The sequence below is a fragment of the Gavia stellata genome, chromosome 10 (genome assembly GCF_030936135.1).
Source record: "Gavia stellata isolate bGavSte3 chromosome 10, bGavSte3.hap2, whole genome shotgun sequence".
Taxonomy (NCBI): domain Eukaryota; kingdom Metazoa; phylum Chordata; class Aves; order Gaviiformes; family Gaviidae; genus Gavia; species Gavia stellata.
The window spans coordinates 14,514,817-14,535,980 of NC_082603.1; the positions used below are offsets into that span (position 1 = coordinate 14,514,817).

Below are 21,164 nucleotides of genomic sequence, written 5' to 3' on the forward strand. Positions count from 1 at the left end.
TACAAAGTACCCAGATATTACTACTCACAGGTAACACTGCAAAGTCAGAGGTTTTTGTTGAACAAAAACATAGAGTTAGATGAAGAAGCTAATGTTTTCTCAGTGTTTTTAAATTCAAATAATTGGAACTGAACTGAAAGGGCAAAGATGTACTTGCTCAGTCCACCTGAGCTCTATGAATTTTAATTGCTATCAAATTCTGAGAACTTTGCTTTATACATGCATTAACCTTATGTGAATAAATAATAATGCTCAGGAACATGACTAACGTACTGACATACATTTTTTAAATCAATGTACTATTGTGTCACCACTAGAATATATCACATGAAGAAAAAGAACTCTATACACTATAGAACAACACTATAAGGGAAGCTTTGACTTTTATGCATGAGCTTACTTTCTAAACCTAACCTATCAAAGTACAAACTTACTGAGATTTAAGATTCCTGACATTGCTCTGCTTCAAAGGAAGCTATTTAAGACAGCTGAGCAACAAGTATGCAATCACTTTGATCTGTATCTGCATAAAATGCAAGGTTTTAGGCAAAGCCTTTACAGCATTTACCCATGTCCACCATGAATCGTAAGAAATATTTAGGAATGAGGTAACTTTGATTTTATTTTTTTTTTACATACATTAAATAAGCTAACATCAGGGTTAAGTGACTGCTGCTGAACTTCACCATTTCCTCTTTCTTACAATCACTGTTTGTTTTCCTCTTAGGAGGTAATTAGACATTTTTCATTCATTTGTGTGTATGTGTGTTCACATGTTGCTGACTCTCAGGACGTTTGCTGTGTTGATATTCCCAATACTGACATTAATTACTTTTTATAGTAGAGATATTATCATACCTCAGTTGTGATAACGTAACGTTGGGCTGTATTCTCATTTACATCAGACTTTATTCAACCCATATCAAAATGTAACAGGATCTCCAAGTGAAAGTAAATATCAGAAACTAGAAGAGCCTCCAACTTCTTATGTACTAAAAATAAATAAGACCATTCATAGAATACCTTAATAATACCTTTAACACCCTTAATAATTTATAATAAATTAATTGAATATTACAGAATGGGTATACAGTAACTCTGCTAACAACACTGAAATTGTTACAGATTCACATACTTTTAAGTAAGATCAAAATATGGCATCAGTAGTCATTCTGTATAAATATTTTAGCTTTTACTGACTTTAAGACAAATTAGCTATAAAAAGAAGCAGCTATCATACCAGGAGAAATTTCAGGGTAATAAAGAATCATGTTCAGATTTTAGAACTGTTGTTGTTTTCTAGCTCTTGTTGTTCAGAAAACTACTTCATAGCAGTTTATTATACACTAGAAATGTGAAATTGCACCTTTTTAAAAAAAAAAACACAGAGTGGAAATAAAACACAAATCATAAGCTTTTGTTTCTACTTCTTAACGAGATGAGAGTAACTCTTTGGTTATTCTGTGGTTTCTGGTAAGGTCTTTGTATATGTGATTTCAGAAATGTTTCTCACAAAAATCTTCTACTATTTGCTTGTCATTTTTTAATTTACCCAGGTATTTATGGCAAAATACACCTAAAATTATTTTAAAGTTTTAGTTCCTTAACAGAGAGGTTTTTTGGACATTTCTACAGTTCTGATAAGAACACAAACAAAATATAGTTCCACTGAGTACTTCCACTGTTCAGGAAAGAAACCTTTTCAGAGACTATGCCTCTGTTCCCACATATGTCTTCTCTCACAATACTACTCTGAAGCAACTATTTGACAAATGGGTGCATGAAATGAGGAATATTAGACACTTAGAATATTAACTATTACACTGAACAAGTAATGTCCCTGTGTAGGGGGAAGGTATAGCCTATGTAAACAAACCCAAGTTTAGCATTAAATTTGCAGCAGTATAGAACACAGCTGCCACATACATACTTACAGTCCTAGAAGAACAGTTTTGCAGCTTTCTGGCGTAAGCTACACTACTGTCAGTCCCTGGGCCAGGGCTGCATTAGAAGACTCGCATATACGTCTACAACCTGCCATCATCCCTGCACTGCAGTGCAAATATGCTCTAAAGCCGTTATGCAGTTATAGGGGATCTAACTTCAGCACCATGGGGAATCCAGATACCAACTATATGGTAATTTTAAATTACATAACAAGCCAAGAGTACTAGAGGATTATCTCCTGCTATGCTCTTTAAAGATGTATCTGGCAGTGATACCACAGATCACACTTCAGCAGGTTTTCTCTTTAGCAGGTAAACTAGTTGGAAGAAAATAAAGTTCTAAACTACATTAATGAATTATCTATAACAGGATCCAAGCAGCATGTTATCTGCTAGAAATAATCATAAAAACCAAACAATGTTCTTTGCAGGAGTTTACAATACACTGGTTTAAGGATAATCAGCAGTAATTATTCATCTGGACTTCAGAAAAGCCTTTTATTGTCTTTTGAATGTATTTTGTCCAGTGTTAAAGGAGTCAGGAGGGGACAGATTATGTTCTTTTGTGGAACAGAAAATGTTTAAGGGAAGAAAACCAAAAATATTAACAGCTGCATCTCCATGTGGTATAAAAAAAAAAATCTATCATGACTTCAAGGAAATGTGTTGGAACTGGGGGAATTAATGTGCTTATTAAACTTTTGAAAGACAGGAACAAAAAAGGTGATAAAACTGGTGAATGACAATCTTTTTTGTGTTAGGTCTACAGAGGATGCTGAGGTACTTCAGAAGAAGCCAATAAAACTAGGAAATTATGCAACACCGCTAAATGTTACCTAATCCATACTGGAAGTAATCAATGGAGTTACTCAGGAAAGCAATTAATTGCCAATGAAGTGCAACAGTTCAGCAAACAGCCTGACTCTTGATGCCATTCTGGCCAGTTCAATATGCACATCTGTTCAGTGGACAATTTTGAGCCTATCTCCACAGAAACACAAACTCTGTTTCAAAGACTCAAACACCTCCACTCTCTATGTCTTTCATCATGGTGAGGTAATTCCTGACTGACCTCAGTCTCAAGACACCATATCAAGAGTGTCTCACCACAGGGTCTCTGTCTTCAGAGAAATATACATAATGGCCACCATCACACAATCCAAGCTATTATGAAATTTATCTTCTGAAATACAGAAAATATGCTGAGTAAAATAGCTGACATTATAGAACTGTGAAATGCAGGAGTGCTTCTGAAGCTCTGGATCCAGCAGCACATTCCCATACCACCACAAGCCCATACTAGCCTGAAATACGACACATACCAGCCATCTTTGCACTCTGGGTTTCACGGTAAGGAAACCCAGATGCCTGGCTGAAACCAGTGTATTGCAGCAGTTGCTTACACCAGAGAAGCAGGAGGCCAAGGCCCTAGAACAGACCCCAGAGGGTAAGCACAGACACCACTACAAAAGCTGACCTATGAAACCTAATGCTGCTATTGACTCCTTAGGAGTCAATAGAACAACAGAAAGTAGAGTCCCCACTAGCTCTCAAAAGGTATCAATAGTGTTATGAGATTTAACAAAACTGAGTTGTTTCATGGGCTTGATTCCCATATTTGCAGTATCCAAATGCATCGATGAAGGGGTTTTTTTCTATTAAGTAGCTGAAAGTAATTCTGGTTGTTGGAAGTAGGTGAAGGTTATAAATTAAAAAAAAAAAAGGTTTTCAATGGAAAATTGCAGATTTGGATTGAACACAGCATTTCTCAAATTTGCAGTCTAATAATGACTTACTACTAGTATGTTTTTCACACAAGACATAAACAAACTGTGAACTTCATGCCAGTGGATGTTGTGCCTCCTGAAAGTACAGATGAGTTAAAAAGTCACTTGAGAAATTCGTGGAAGAAACCATCATGACAGACTGTTGAACACAAAGCTATAACCTCTGGCCCAGTAAGTACCACAGCTTGCTGGCAGGTTACACCAAGAAAAGTATTACTATATGTTTGTTCTCTTCTTACACCCTTTTAAGCATCCACTACTGGCCATTGCTAGAGAAAAGAGCTAAATGATCAAGGAAACTGATCCAGTGCAACATTTTTTTTACTGGGATACTTTTTTTGGAACTGAGCAAAAAAATTGTGTTTTCTTATTCAGACGTTAGCATCATCAACTATCAGTTCATATTTTGAAAGCAATCCAAGTTCTCTGGAGAAAATAGCCCTTGCCTGTTATTTTGTCCCAGGAGCTGTGATACCAGTTAGATAAAGTATGTGACATAAACCAAAATGCATGCAAACAAGTGTGTGCATTCAACACACTACAGGTAAATAAAACTACAACATGTTTAGTATTTAATTGATTATCGTTTTCATATTTAGGTCTTTACTGCAATGTCTATATATACAGAGAAACTAGCTAAAAGCTTATTTTTCTGTGCAGAATCTGTATATAAGCAAACAACTCATATTCTTTCACTGTTTTCAAGTGCATCTCTTCAGTGAATTAGTTTTTTTGAGTATTTGAAATATTTCACAGCTCTCCTTACTGTGTAACTCCCAGAAAACATTTAATACTTAGATGTACAGAATTTCTTTCTGTATTCTATTGCTGGAAGACTCCTTATCAGATTATATAACAGCTCTCAATGTGTATTTCTTTTTAAAAAATTAATTCTCCATGTGTCTTCATTAAACTTCAGAGATTTATTGAAATAATGCTAAATGAATGCTGGAAGAGTCTAGCCTGAATTTGGTGTATGAGCTCTGAGAATCTGAAAAACTGTTTGCAGGGTTTTAGTAACTTCAATAAATGTTTTCATGATCACACACTCCTATAAAAATGCATACCTTCAGTTTCACTACAGGTTTTCTTCACACAAAACACCAAAATTCCTTAAGAAAAATACAGTCTTTTGGAAGCAAATTCAAAAACAAAGTCCATAGCTGCCTCTGGGAAAAAGACAGTAGTCTATCTCTCTGCAAACTTTTAAGCAAGTTCTTTCTAAAATAACTGCTGTTAGAAATCCTTGCTCAGCATTTCTTCTCTTTAAAATAATTCTAAAAAAGTAAGTAAAACTACCTCAACAGCATAATGATTTCTACACTCTTTTTTCCTATGCTTGCTAAATTTATGAAAAAGATAAATTGCTACTGAACCTGGAGATCATTCTACAGCACTAAAGAACAATAGATTTCGCAGCAGATTAGAGCCAAAAGAAGCCTCAAAATGCTACATGAGCAACCCACAATTTGTCTTCTGTTCCCATCCAAACAGCTATGAAGACATTCTGAGTCTGCCAGCCCTGGATGTAACGCAGTAACTCTCGGTATAAAACCTTGTAAACTAATAAGAACTCTGAGAAACGTGAATCTTTATGGCTTCAATGTTCTTTTATGGACAATAAATATCTTAATAACAAGCTGTGCAAATTATAAAGTCACCGATGTTTGTAATTTATGTGAGATCAACAAATCAAGGAAGGTTCAGAATGGTTTGAGAATAACAGTTTTTGTCTTTCCATGGGCAGGCTGACAGTTGTCCTCCTTCCCCATCTGCTTAGACTAGTATCATGTTTAGAAATAGACCTGAGCATATTTCTACCAAAGCAGTGATGGGAAGTGGGGCATTATTCGTGTTTGTGATTGGGCTTTTGCATTACAGACAGGAACACATACCATTCTGCTAGGACTGAACTAATTAAGTGCTAATTGACTCGCTAGCACCTATAAAGAGGTAATTCACCCATGCCATCTCCCCCTGGAAGCTGCAAGGATTATTAGCATAGAAAGGACTGCTTATTTAGTGGTCAGCATAAGATAGTCATAAGTATTTGTTAGTAAGAGCAGAAGGACCGAGGGCAAATAAGGATGTGAGTGTTTTTAATGGATGATTAAATCTGGGTAGCTGGATCTCCTTTCATGCTGTAGCTGCTGTGTGCTGCAGTCACGCCTCTCACTGCCAGCCTGCACTGGGATGATAATCAGTCACTATGAAAACTCATTAGCTCCACAGCAATGAGTCCTCCACTGCTGAAGCTTGGTGCTGTTCTTAGTACCATGGCAATGATCTCTAACTGGATGTCCCAAACTCTCCCATCTCTGGTAGGACTAAATACCACCAGAATAACCACTTCAGATACTCTAGTAAGTAGCTGTGATGTATTGCAAGCCATCTTAATGCTGAAGTAGAATTTAAGTGCCAGCAAAAGCTTTAGTTTGTTGCCTCTTTGTAAAACTCTTAAGCTACTAATCTTCCTATCATCAATGCATGCTTCTCTTTGGGCATCATAAAATTGCACATTGGTGAGCATGTTGTGGTCTTACTATGAAAGGAAAAAATTTAAAACAGCATCCTTAAATATTTAAGAACAAATGTCTTCATCTTGAGTGTGAAATGCTAAAAATAGTACAGCAATGTCATGTCATTTGTCTAGACTTTTTTCTGGAGCAGTAAACATCGGAAAAAATGTATTGCATTGTTAAGAAAAAATATCTGGCAATAGGTTTCTTTTTGTCTGATTAATGTTCTATATTAGCTATTCACTATAATATGCAAGGGGTCTGATTCTTTCCTATTTTTCTTTATCGGAGTACAGTTAAGCAAATAAATAGCTATTAGAAACAAAATAAAATTGGTACTAGGAGGTTTGGTACCAGAATTTTAGAAAGGCTGATATGGGAATAATACAAATGACACAAATATCACTTTGTATAATTGATGCTCATATACAGCAGCCTCTGTTAACGAAGACCTACAGAAAAGCTGTGATTAACTACTCATGAGAAGCCTAAAAATTAAAGTAATACTTTAATTGGACAATTGGGAACACTATACTGGTATTCATAAATTAAACTAGAACACCATTTTCCTAAATGTTTAGTAAAACCACTCTTCTCTGTATCTTTTTGTGTAACTGCAATCAGATGTTTACATAATAGTCTGTTATGTAAAATGTAAATTTAACTATTTGTACAGTAGTTCACTATGCTTGGAACTTAGTTTTTTAGTTGTAACTAAAAATGATGCATTTACTAATCAACATTTAATTAATTGAATATACGCATACAGGAAAAACATTACCTCAGAAAATAACTGCATTTAGACTCTATTATTAATATTACTACTTTAAAATTAATTAAATGATGTAAGAAAGAATTCTGTTGTGTTTTAGAGCAGCAAGAAAGTGAGAAGACAAGGAAAAGTATTTTATTTTCCTTAAATGTAACTCGTGCTCATTGAACTACAATATATATTGCTAGTTCTTGTGGCAATATGATATTACAAGTAATAAAGTTCCTTATCACATTTAAATCCATGTTTAAAGTTGCAACTGAGAAACTATGAGATGTACACTGGTTATTGTAACACATATATATACATCTATTTATACACACACACACATTTATATATATAAACATGCTCAGATTCCAAGTACTGTAAATTGTCATACTTCCCTTGGCTACAACAGAGCACCGCTGATACAAATGCCTCCTAAGTATTATTTCAATAATGCTTTTTGCACTCACTGAGTTGGAGTTACATGCACATTTTGTGTTTCAAGAGGGGTAGCAGGAGTGCCTGTAGAGGTGGGGACACAATCATAAAAACCTGATTATCTGAGCTTGGCAACAACTGCCAAGTAAAAAAATATGAACTTCAGTCATGTGGGGTTCTTTTTGCACAAAACCAAGCACCCCAAATCTGCTACCTTTTTCTAAACTTTAGATGTTGGCCAAGAGCCTTTATGTCCCTGGTGCTCAGTAATACCGAGGTCATCACTGGCTGGTTTTTAACTGCCATCAAGAGTTATCCACTGGCAGCTATTCCAGTGAACAGTGCAGCACATGCACTTCTCCAGAAGCTCTCTCTTAGCACATAACACAGCTTATAAATTGTGTATATTGTAACAGGAAAAAAAAACCCTCTCCATTTCCTCCCTTCAGCTGGAAGAACTGTACAAGGAGGTGGGGTCGGGGAAAGGGCCTCCTCTTTTCAAGCTCTGTTACAGTCCCAGGATTGAAATTGCAAGACAAACTGAAAAATACTGTTTATATTTAAGTAACCATATTAAGTATATGCACTGCCATTTGCCCTGTCACTAGTAACAATAGAGGTAACTATCACAGTTTTATCAGAATATATAAAAATGCAAGTGAAAAAATAAATCTTTTGCAGGTAAGCGAAGTGAGTCTGTAGCACAGCAGCCTGCCAGGGCAATGATTAACATTGTCTTTGTAGGGATTCCTCTGTTTTCCCCAGTTTTTCAAGAACTATCATGATTTATTATTGTTGCTGTTCTCTACTCGTTATTTCTTTTCTTGTTTGTTTACTAAGGCCTGTCAGCAGTAAGCCTACATTTGAAGAGTCGATTCAGTAGCTTCTGTAAGGTTTTGATGCCTTCTAGCTCCTTCCCTGCCACAGCACAGCAGTTTCTGCTTGAGGCAGGGATTAAATATCAAACTAAAAAAATAAGAGTAAAAAAAAAAAAAGCAAAGCGTGCCTAGACACACATGCTTGGTTTTCTCTATGATCGCTCGTATTACCCATCCTAATTAATGAAGGAACCCTAATGGCCCAAATACAGGGAACCACAGAATACCGCAAAGAACTGTAGCCTAAATTGTAGGATTACTATTTGAGCACTTATTTATGCACAGGCAGTCAATAATGATGCGCTCATATTGGGCCTGATAGTCTTTCACTGTGAGAAGTATTTTCCCAAATAGCAGTTACTTTTTTAAATCAAGCCATATGTTAGACGCCGTAAGAAAATATTTGCTAAGTTAATCAATAAAGTTTTTTATCCTTAGATAAAGCCAAGAGACACACTTATGACATCGCTAGAATATATAAGTACCTTTGATAACACAGCTGGATTATAATGGCTTTACTACAGACTGCGTGATCCTGGTATCTCGTACATTCTTCAGTGTAGAAAACTTCCTTGCATGCAGTAAAGCCAGTTGCTACTAATCTAAATGTAGCAGGTATAAGGCTCAAATACCACAATTTTTTCATAAAATCATATTAAGTAATCCTGTCCTAAAGGAATTATAATCACAAACTCTAGGTTCCTGAACATGTTTCTGAACTTCAACAAAAATTCAGTTTCCTTGCTCTCACATGACAACACTGTCTGGGCATAAGTTCTACGGAGAATCATGGAAACTACTGGAGTGAAAACAGCTCACACTTCACAAGAGTTACCAGCCTTGATGGGCTTCACTTGTTCAAGCTCGCAATTTTAATAGCTGCCCAAAACCAATTTAAATTGTCTCTGCAAATGTAATTTTGCTTCATTTTTATTGTTCTCAATGTCTTAAATTAGATTCCCTTTGCCCTAAAAATTAAGGCAATGAGAACACAGTACAGTTTAGCACTGAACTCTGGATATGCCTTTCCAGCAAACCCTAAGGCAAGTTCAGCTGTCCTCTTTTTACAGTCATCTACATTATCACACTTTATTTTTCCTTGCAAAACAGGGCAACAATACAATTTTGATTTTTCAATTAACTCTGCAGTAGAGGAGGTCACTGCTATCTTCAATGACTTCTTCAGAAGAGTCATTGTTGTGAAAAGTCTGTGCTCTTCTGAGACCTCAGTCTAGAGAGATATTGCACCTCTTCTGAGGTGAGGAACTCTGCAACTTACTCTCCACTAAGCTGCCAGTAAAGCATCAATATCAAAGCTTGCCAGTTTCAAAAATAACTCTCTGTGCTGACACTGAGTACAATTTTATATTATAACTAGTAATTGATTCCAACTGCGCCCAGACCAAAATTACTTCAATAGCATCTGTACTATAAAATTCAGTACTCAATACTGTATTATTAGAAAAGAATAATGCATAATATTAACTTTAAATTACAGATTAAAAAGTAAAATAATTACTTCTTGTGTCCATTAATGTTAATTCCAACACCTGAATCTTTTCAATCATCTAATTATATTACTTTCTCTCATTCTTATGCTGTGTATTTCTATACATCCCATTAAATAGATACCTAGTCTCACAAGGCATCACACAAACTTTAAATGCAGTGCAGCGTTAGCCTGCTCTGCAAGCAAACATGATTTTTTGCTTTTCTTTCTTGGTGGTGGTGGTTGCTGTAAAAAAGAACAGAAATTATTCTGTCCAGGATTTGCAATGTCTTAATTGCACTGTGCCATGCTTGCCATGACCCCCATTCACCTAAACTAACCAGACGCTTTTCAGTACTACCCTGTAGCAAGCTTGTCTTCCCTTTGGTGTATGTGCAGTAGAAGTTAATGGAGAACAGTTTTCTGCGTGCTGCATCTTTAAGAGCAAACTTGCTAACCCACAACCCGAACCACTTCTGAGCCAATTCCCAGCGCGTGAGTCACATACACTGTGCTCTCTCTTTGGGGTTTTATGTTTGTTCTTTTCTGTCTTTGTTGTTTCCATTAGTCTAAAGTAAAAGTCATTCAGGCTGAAAGGACACGTTTGTTCTCTGCTGATGAAAAACTGCAACAGCCCTTTGCAAAGAATTAAATCAACTAGCTTGAGCTGAATCACAAGCAGAAAACTGTTCTCATCCACTCAGGAAATAACGCATGCTGGACACTTCTAGAGAAGTATTACAAAAGTGTGAGATAGGACAAAACTGTGCTAAACCACCAAACTAATTAGTTAAGAGAGTAATGAGTGTTGACTAGGAGAAACCTCACTGCAAACAAACATATTCTGAGTGGTTTTTCAAACAACAAAAAAATCAGTTCCATTCCTTTTATTTTGATTATTCTCTTACAGACTCAGATTAGCCCCAAGGAGGGGTGGCAAGTTTATAGCTCAGCCCAGGATCCCGATGGCCGTTGCATTTGCACTGTTGTCGCACCTGAACAAAACCTATGTTCAAGAGATGCCAAAAGCAGGCAACTCAGACAACTGCTAGAAAAGGTAAGTCTTCCCAACAAATTCTGCCTTTTGATCACCAAACTTCCCATGGAAATCCACTCCTTTCCCTCTAAGTTTAATACATAATGGAGTACTGAAGAGTTATTTAATGAAAATATTTCTTCAGGGTATATCCCCTACCTGTGTTCTCACCACTGATCATTGTTTGTCTATTTTCCTTGTATCACACCTTTCCCAACCCAAGCCACTTATCTAGCAAAGTGAAGTTGCATCTTCTCTCTTGTTCACTCCTTCCAAAATGCTTCCTTACCTTACACGCAGACAAGACTGATTTTTCTGTGTAAAACCAGTTACAAATCCCACCTCAAACTAGCTAGTAACTGTGGGATTTAAACTACAGCTTCTGCTTCAATCATATGAGACTCTTGAAGGTCATTCTTTGTCTCTTATCAACAAACACTGAGATATAGACAGGACAGCACCTGCAAAGCTGACTGTACTGAAGAGAAACAGTTGTAATTTTCTTTCATTTGTTCTTTCCTCAAATACTACTATTTATTCATTCTCTAATGGTGCAAATTTTCCCCAAACAACCCAATTCTTATTTCCAGTATTATCCACTATTGTATATGTAGTAAAACCAATGAAGTGTTACTTTGCATCAACAACTGAAAAAATGCTGCAACAATGAAAGCGAACTATTGTTCTGCATTCCCTGTATAAGTAACCAAGGTTAAAGTTACTGTATCACAGCTAGTGGTACAGAACCTGAGGCCTGGGAGAGTGTTTGAAGAGCAGCAGAAAGCAACATAAAATACATTTTCTAGCATACAATTTTCTAGCTATAGAAAAATCACTCCAGTGCTAATATAGTGCCAGATCCCCACAGATTTTTCCCTCCTTAAGTCTCCATGAACTTCAGCGTGGACTTAGTTTCAGGTTGTGACAGAGCCCATAGCGTGAGATGCAGGGAGAGGACCATTGATGAACCAACACACAGAGGAGGAGCTACCTCCCCTCATGCTGCCTGTTTACTTACAGAAGACGACTTCAGTTCCCAGAGCTTCTGGCTTTAGCGTATTTCCCAAACATTAAAATATTAAGGGGCGGGGGGGGAATCTTCCTTTCATTTGGGGTGGGTGCTGGAGAGGTGTTAACATCTCAACAGCTATTCTCTGAGCTGCCACAGAAAAGAACCTAAATCATCAGTCTTTAAAAGTTATTTTCTTATGATTTTCTTAGTACTGTGGTAATTATGGGGTTTTAAAGTCATATTATTACTTCACTAAGTCCATGCACACTCATTGAAGTAGAGCCTCTATATGAATGCAACTTCTGCCAAATGGAAACACTCACAGTTCTTCCAAGATGTGAAGGACTTTATTTGCCTGCTTTCAACAATTAGAAAGCAAAGGAAAAAGAAACATTAGATTTTTTCATTAAAAATATTTTCTAGGAACTGCTAATGGCAACTATGCAATAACTAATGTGTACTATTTTTAAGAGTTTTTAAGAGTATTTCCTGAATCCACACATTCTATAGGTCACAATATATTTAGTTTCAAACATGAATATCAGTTCAAACATTGCATACACATACTCTTGCGAACAACAGGAATACTGCTGGGTCTGTCTTTTATTAGGAAGGCAGATTTTTTTTTTTTTTTTGCTTGAGCCAAAACTTCAATGTGATGCCTAATACATTTACAGCAGTTTACTTTTTTTGTGTTTTGGGAAAACAAAACACTTATTGAAATAGAATAACTGCACTTGCAAAATGTGTCATTTTTATGACTAGCAAAAGCATTGCTTTTGTAACAGCTACTGTTAAAAAAAAAAATGTATCATTTACTCTAGATGACAGTTATTCTTGCCTCATTGTGGTAAAAGTGCTCGCTATAGCTACCAAAGTTGCTTGCTCTACAAAGATTACCTGAACATTCACTACTTCTCATCTGTAAAAAAAATGTGATTTTCTACCAATGAGGCAATTGGATACAATTTCTAATTTTATATCTACTTACAAAATCATGAGCAAACACCTATTCAATGATGGGCACACCCCAGCTTATCTCTGGATAGTCTCATAAATTCCTTATACTGAATTATTATACAAATACCCACTAGCAATACAAAATCATGCTCTTCTACTAAGCAAAATCTCCATATCTCAGAATCACAGAATCACTATGGTTGGAAAAGACCTGTAAGATCATCAAGTCCAACCTGGAAGAAAAAAAAAAAAAAGCAACCAAAACCCACCACACAACAACAACAAGCCACAACCCACCCAACACCACACAGCACCATGTCCATCAAGCTACATGCCACAATGCCACATCCACACGCTCCTTGAATATCTCCAGGGAGGGTGACTCTACCACCTCCCTGGGCAGCCTATTCCAATGTTTCACTACTCTCTCAGTAAAGAACTTTTTCCTAATATCCAGCCTGAACCTCCCCTGGCGCAACTTGAGGCCATTTCCTCTAGTCCTGTCACTAGTCACTTGGGAGAAGAGACCAACACCCACCTCTCTGCAACCCCCTTTCAGGTAGTTGTAGAGAGCGAATCTCAGTCCTGTCCCACCTGAAGTACTTGGGAGAAAACACGTGCTATGTTACACATCCTGAAGAACAGTCAGCATCTACAGCAGGTGACAAAGGAGACTCCACTGCCTAACAGCCTTTTTTGAGACCATTGATAATGGTGCTGAAAGGATCTCTCTCTCTTTACCTCAAAGAAGCTAGTCCACATCATTGCTCCTGATAGTCCTCTGTTAGCCCTGTTCCACAATTTTTGTACGGTCATGCAGTTATGGAATTTAAAACTATACTGTGGTATAAATGACTCACAACTATAGCATTGACATAAGCACATTTTATTGCCTTACATTTAACTACCTAACCAGGAAAAAAATAACGCAACAAAAAGTGCATTTAGAGAGTGTTCTTCTTTAACAGGTTCAGAATATGTCCCAGTCTATTGAAGTTTTAAATCTACGGACACAGAGGGATTTCCAGTATGTTTTAAAAATGGAAACACAAATGAAAGGGCTGAAGGCCAAGTTTCGGCAAATTGAAGATGATCGGAAGACATTAATGACAAAGCATTTTCAAGTACGTTTTATTTTAACACTAACTTTGAAAGCCTGCTGGAAGTAATGTACTAAACAGCAATGCATGGACTGCTAAGATCTCAGTTTGAAATCCCCATATAAGAGCAACATTTTTTAAAAAATGATAATAAATCTTCCTTTATGATAATAATTTAATTACAATTTAATTGTAATAGGGAGTAACCATTAATTATTAAGTCATTAGAGAAACGTCATTATAAACAGATTCTTGTTTTTTCTGTATCAATGTGCATGTCGTAATAAGAAATTTATATTCATTCAAGCTCCAGTGATAAATGAGGAGATCCAATAGAATTAATAGCAAACAACTAGAGAGTTCTGCACTTTTACTGTTGTCTGACATTTACAGCAGTTGAAGGGAAGAAAACCTATAATAAATCAGGTTATTGTAATTTTTATCCAGTACAATTAAGGTCTAATTTCATGTCTGAAGGTTTGCTATTTTGAATTTGGGATAGGGGAGGAGGGCAATCATTCCCAGTCACATTTGTGTGATTAAAAAAAGACTTCCAAGGAATTTTAATGACAACAAAAACCACAAGCCAATCTTTTTGTGAGGAAGGAGTGTTGCAGAGTTTACAAAATAGCATTATGTATTCTGAAAAAGCTATCTGAAGTACTCTTAAGGAAAAAATGTTACAAAAGCATATTTAAATTTTGTAAATATCAAGTCTGATAAATTGATATTTCAAGACAGGATCTAGAAAATACATTCTGAGGATTACACTATGCTAACCAAATACATATTTTTAAAGTATTTATGAAAGTTCACATAAAATGGATTTAATTTTCTAATTGGTGCTAAAGTTAGAAACCTAAACAATTACATAGCTAAGGGGTCTAATTTATTTTTCAGAGACACTGCATATCCACTGGGTCTTAATAATATCAAGAATTAAGTACACTAATGATCTGACTACTGAACTTTATTACTTATGTCATCATTCTTAGTTTAGATTAGAGTTTGAGCACATACTTCCAGTTATTTTCAGGTAGTAAGAAATGTCTCCACTTTTTTTCCCTTCATCACTCACTACTACAATAACAACACATTTGTAAAATGCCATTATACATTCTGTATTCTCATTATAGTTTTTCTTGGGAACAAAATATCAAAATTTAAATGTCTGATACATGATGTCAAAGGTAGCAGATTTCTGCAGTACTCTAACCTTTTAAATATTCCATATTTGTATTGGCCAGTCATGTAAGTTCAGTTTGAGAGTTTGCCAGGAGTATAAAATAGATTTCCAACCAATCAAATTACAGAGTAATTTAAAAGGTCAACATAATACAATATGCTGCTGGCTTTCTGAAATTTGATCTATAAAATTCCAGTGCTTTATCTTTCCTGAGACAAAGAAACTCATTGTGGGTATAGCATAACCCCTGATATCATCAGGCATGAAATGACAGAATATGTCTACCACTTATCCGTGTTGCAATACAAATGAGTTCTTGTACCACTCATCATAGCAACAAGGTAGGAGTGTCAGCAGAAACCAGTAAAATTATTTTCTTTATCATGAAAATACCCAAACCATGTTTATATCATTTACTGAAGTGAGATATTCTAATGCTGTGGTTCCATGTTGATGAAAACCCAAAGAGTACAAATTTGATCCAGATCACACTTAAGCATATAGTTATATTTCAGTCAAATCAGCATTTATGCCAGACAGGAGATACCTCATCTCCACAAAAAATTACAGCAGTTTGCTCAAATGATACCTCATCTGGCATAAGTCCTATCAGGAATAAGTTACCTTCACTAATTCTCTTAAACATGTTTTATCTTCCTGACCTTTTACAAGCTTTGCATTTTTTACCCATCATGGTTTACCCATGATTTTTAGCAGTTCACTGCCCCACAGAACCAAAGCCTAAGTTCATCATTTCAAAATGAAGCAACAAAAATTTTGTCTTCTGGAGCTCTGCTGTCTATGTCACAAAGCCTACTCTCCTTGTCATTAAGGAAAAAATAACTGTTCATTTTAACAGGCATAAAGTAGGCTTGAGTTAAGTTTTTAATAAAAACAGTCAAATAAAAATAGTCTTAACCGTAGACAAAAAGACTCTCGACTTCTTTCTGTCCATTTCAGTAATTCTGCTACTACAATGTAACTGGAAAACCACTTAAGAATAGAACCAATAGAACTCCTAATACTCTCAAATCCATTTATAATGGCATATTTACTTATAATTTAAAATGCAATTTTCTAGCTATTAAGATGACCTGTGTGCAAAATATGCTTCCTAACAACATATATAAGTCTTTATTTTGAGTAAATAATAATTCCAATATGAAAGCAATAGTTAAAACAATGTGGGTATATTAGCCAGGTGATGAAGAGATACTGCAGAACTCTCAAGCTGTCTTACAACATGTGGCGAGGCAAAAATTCAGAGGTAGATCTTCAAGTAACTCAAATGCTGACCCTGCCTATCATCTTCTTTCACACCTCCTTAGCAAAAATACATTTGGCATTAACACATTATTTACCTTCAGAAATGTCCTACCCTATTTATTGCATCTTTTAACATAAGTGATGTAACAAACTGTACACGTGTCTTCACACACCTCAGTGACTACACTAACCTCTAACCACATTTGTTTCTGCACTTCTTTCTTGTGCTTGGGCTTCCATTTAGTTCTCTTCTGCTTTCCCTTTTAACCTGCTGACTACTCCAGCTATTCTTCAGGACTTGATTTTTTTAACCCCTTCAATAGCTTCTCCCTCTGTGTCATCTGTTCCCAATCTCTAATACCACCTAATGCTAGTACTTAACAAACCTTTATTTCCATCCTCTGCCTTGTTTTGTCCAGGCTTGCATCTCCTCCTGTCTCTCTGGCATTTGCTCATGGAAGTCCTGCTGTTTCCTCAAATCATAAAAAGATATGCAAATCTCTATATACACATGATACATCAGGGACAAACCTGTCCGCTTTTCAATAAAGCAAAACCTTTTGACTGCAAGGATTCTTTAAGGTTTTCTACAGAATAATAACCAAACAAAAAATTACCTCAAACAATTAGTTTAAATTTAATAAAGCCACTATGATTAGTGCATTTAAAAGAATAATTAAGACATGAAGATGAGCAGCCAATATAGGTTACAAACTGAAACAAATTCTCAAAGTATATGACCCAGCCAAAGCCTAAGAAAGGGGCAACCCAAGGTTCCAAAGTGGAGCCTTATTTTATTTAATCAATGTTTAAGAATAGGATTGGCAATGCAACAACAACTGCACATGGCAAAAAAATGATTTGTGGTAGTCCAGAAGAGATCAACTAAGGAAGGTCAAAGGCATCTAGTGACGTAGCTGGATGACAAATACAAAGCGCAGTTAAGGACCATGGATTTTTTTACTTCAGAAGAAAGAGGTATATATCATTGTGGCTGGAACAGAACTAAACAGTGTTCAACAGCCATCGAGAAAAAAATGAATTCAGTATTTCTAAGGAGTGAAATAGAAAATAACAGCTCACCACTATGACAGCACTGTAAAACAGGTATGATCTCCTTGAACGTCACACTGTGTGTTCAGGCCTAATCACCTTCTCTCAAGAAAGATACACTTAGCGAGGATTTATATCCTCTGGATGGAAAGTCAGACCTTCAAAAGATTTGGTTCAGATCACTTGAAGGTGATTGTGTACTTCCAGTGGAAAAAACTGTGTTTTATCTACTGCTTACTACCATTAGGCCTGAGGTTTCTAAGAGTTTCACAATATACTGATAATAGATCTGTAACTAAAATCAATAATAATTCTCAAGTCATTTTAATAATCAGGCATAAATATTACATTAAAGGAAATTAGGGGATTGAACTTCTTTAAACTGCTTTAACGCACATTTGATTGCCTTTAACAGGAGTTGAAAGAAAAGATGGATGAGCTCCTGCCACTGATCCCAGTTCTGGAACAATACAAAACCGATGCCAAATTAATCACCCAGTTCAAGGAGGAAATTAGGAATCTGTCTACTGTCCTCACTGGGATTCAGGAAGAAATTGGTGCTTATGACTATGAGGAACTACACCAGCGCGTGCTCAGTTTAGAAACCAGGCTTCGAGACTGCATGAAAAAGCTCAGTAAGTTAACCATTTCATGGCAAATTTGGTCCCTCAGCTGTGTATTTTTAGTTGTCTCTATAGAAAGATGAAGCTTTCTTTTTTCTTGTTTGATGAAAGACTGCATTACATTCTGATCTGTGCTACCCTAATAAAAGTCAAAAGCAACTCAATCTAAGGTCAGTCATGTCATTCTAAGTTTGCACCAGTTTATCTTATATAATGATCTGTCCTGCTGTATAGAGAGGGAAGATAGAAAATTATAACAGACAGCAACTTTAAAATCTAAGAGATTTACAACTAGTTGGAGAGCTACAAATGTTCTTTCAAAAAAGCTCAGACAGGCATTGCTACTTAGGCCATCTTTGGGATGTCAGTGTGAAAAAAAATTTAGCGGGAAGTAGACTGGAATCAGTTTTGAGTTGTCCGCATCATAACCCTGTCATCTTGCTATGACACCTGAGAGGCCACTCTGACTGTACCATCTTTAGATCCGTAATATTAGCATTAGGAGAGATGTACCATTCTCCAACTTGCAATATAACGTAATTAAGTGTTACACCTAATTTAAGGGAACAAAGCACGATTTTTGTAGGAAGCACAGCAACAATCCATTGTGAGCACTGCACTAGATTCACATCAGGCAGCCTCCATCTTGTTTGCTCACATGCCGGCTTTAGTTAGAAAAAGTCAAATGTTCAGCATCTCTGAAAGTCCGTGCTAGCTCAGTATCAGCTACCAAAACTAAAAGCGTGAAGCATCATTATCAAGTGTCAACCTTAACTTCCACTACCCAAAGAGGGATAATTAGTACCTACCTGCTTTACAATCACAATGCAAAGTCTCCACCCCCCCACCCAACCTATCCATGCATTCTAAGATTCCTGAATGGATCACTATTGCAATCTGGATTGCTACAGCCAACAATCCAGCCCCTCTATGAGAAATAAACACTTCGTAAGTTAACACTGAACATGAATAAACTAGAAATTCCAGGGTTCAGTCCTCTGATTGGTATCTCAGTTACAAAGTGTGGGGTGTTTACTTTTAAATGCTATGTATGACATGAAATATGTTATTAACTTGATAAGCATTGCCTCTTTTTGTGAGGAAATGGACTGAGAAAAATCTAGGTTAGGTTAGCCTCTTAAATTATTTATTTTCAATTTCTTTATTTTACAGTAGAAGTAACACAGTGATGATGGGCTAAAATACATGAAAGACTTCTTCAGACAGAAATTTCTTATGATCCTATTTTCCCCTCCGTACGCACACATAATAGCACATTACTGCATTGACAGGAGGCAGTCAGGAGAAAATGGCTGCATTGCAATACCGCAGCAAGAAAGAAAATTCATATAAATAGACAGTATTTTCTGATAGTGAATGTTCCAGTAAGTTTATTAGACACCAAAAGATCATCAACTTATCTTTAATGAGTATCTTGTTTTTCTTTGCTTTTACGGCATATTCTTGTAACATTCATTAGTGAAGTGACTAGAGTATAAGATACATTTTGTACATCAGAATGAGTAGGTGTATTCACAGGGGTTATTGCCCTATTTTTCATTCACATTTCCCCTCCTATCTATCCTGAATTCCTGCAACACATTCTATTTCTCTTGATATACTAATGTAGAAATAAAACCTATTAAAATTATGTATATTAACAATAGGGAGAAAAAAATTTGTATGAAATAGATTATTAAGCACATCCATTATTAAAATGGGTTTGGCCTTCTCAAGCTCTAATACAGACTTATTTATCCTTATTGGCATTATTCCCTGGTCTTAGATGCTTAAATGACTTTGATGCTCGCCTACTAATGGACTGGCTGTATTGCTGGCCTACCCCTGTGTGTCTTTCAAAGTAAAACCAGCTTCAGTTAGGCTTACTGTGATTAACTCCTCAAAGCTGGTACTGTGTGCTCAGATTAGCAAGCATAAAGGAAAACCAGCTTTTGTGCCTACACTGTCCCCTCAGCCACATTCACCACGCTGGAGATGATCCAGCTGTGACTGTCCATGCCAATCTGATGGCCAGAAGCCTATGGCAGCAGAAGGCAGACTAGCCCCACTGTGCCACAGGATCTGGCTTGAATCTTCACAGATTCTGTTGCATTTCACAATATAATTATCTAACCAACATGTGTAATAGCTATTTTCCATTCTTCTCCCTAGCAGGTGTTTTTCAGCAGTATAATGTATTATTTATATTATCCTGGCCACTTAAAAGGGATCTTCCATCTGCACTGGCATCACTTTCAACACTCATTAACATAAAGTAAGCAGTTGTCTTGCTTTCGCTGATTACCACAGCAGTCGTAATGACTGAAGCTCTAGAATAAGAGAAAATTCAGGCTGAAGCTGCTGAGAAATTTGTCCAGAAAACTTTAAAAGGGTGCATGCAATTAAACACATAGGAATAGAGTGCATATGATTCCATACACCACAAATTCACATACACTTATGCACATATGGGTCCTCTGCTGGCAGTCATGTAAGGCATGTGCATTTATAAAAGAATGCAGGTTGCACAGTATGCTTGGGACCCTCATATTCTTGTCATAATGTGTTTATGAAATTGGAAAAAATTATATGGGTAGCATCCATGGAAGCCCATACTCTGCCAAATGTTGCTTATGAAATATGAACAAATAATTAGAGTAGATACACATTGGATTCATTTGTAGCTACATCTGATTGTAACGTAGAATCTAAACAATATTTTACAGTAACATTTTTGGTTATAAATTCAAAAGTAGAATATTCTATCAGTGGCAGAAGAGGCATTAGTGCAGGCACGAGAGTACTTTATTGATAGCAGTGGTACTTGTACTTCCAAATCATCCTTCCCTTTGGGATTTGAAGAACTTTACAAATATCATTTATTACAAAACTGTGCAATAGAGATATACGTTATTATACCCATTTTGTAGATGAAAGAACAAGCAACCCAGGAGGATAAATGACTTTCCCAAAGATTACACAGCAAGTCATTGCACACATGCAAAAGAATCCAGAGGCTTCCTCTCAGCAAGCTCTAATAACTAGACTATAGTGCTTCCTGGATTTGTATTATGTAGGACAACAGACATGCACCCATTAAGTAAGAACTGATTC

The 21,164-nt window shown here is 36.3% G+C and overlaps 1 protein-coding gene across 5 annotated transcripts in view; it reads left to right on the top strand.

The window, feature by feature from the left end:
- Positions 1-21,164, top strand: part of OLFM3 (olfactomedin 3) — a 70,298-nt gene that overhangs the window by 39,066 nt on the left and 10,068 nt on the right. Inside the window, exons 1-5 of one of the 5 annotated variants that reach the window (XM_059821744.1) lie at positions 5,968-6,100; positions 10,551-10,560; positions 10,736-10,871; positions 13,791-13,946; positions 17,843-18,062. In XM_059821744.1, the coding sequence (XP_059677727.1) occupies positions 5,968-6,100; positions 10,551-10,560; positions 10,736-10,871; positions 13,791-13,946; positions 17,843-18,062 (655 nt within the window). Of the gene's footprint in view, positions 1-5,967; positions 6,138-10,550; positions 10,561-10,724; positions 10,872-13,790; positions 13,947-17,842; positions 18,063-21,164 lie in introns of those variants that run through there. The other 4 variants (XM_059821741.1, XM_059821742.1, XM_059821743.1 and 1 more) reach the window with 4 other exon arrangements.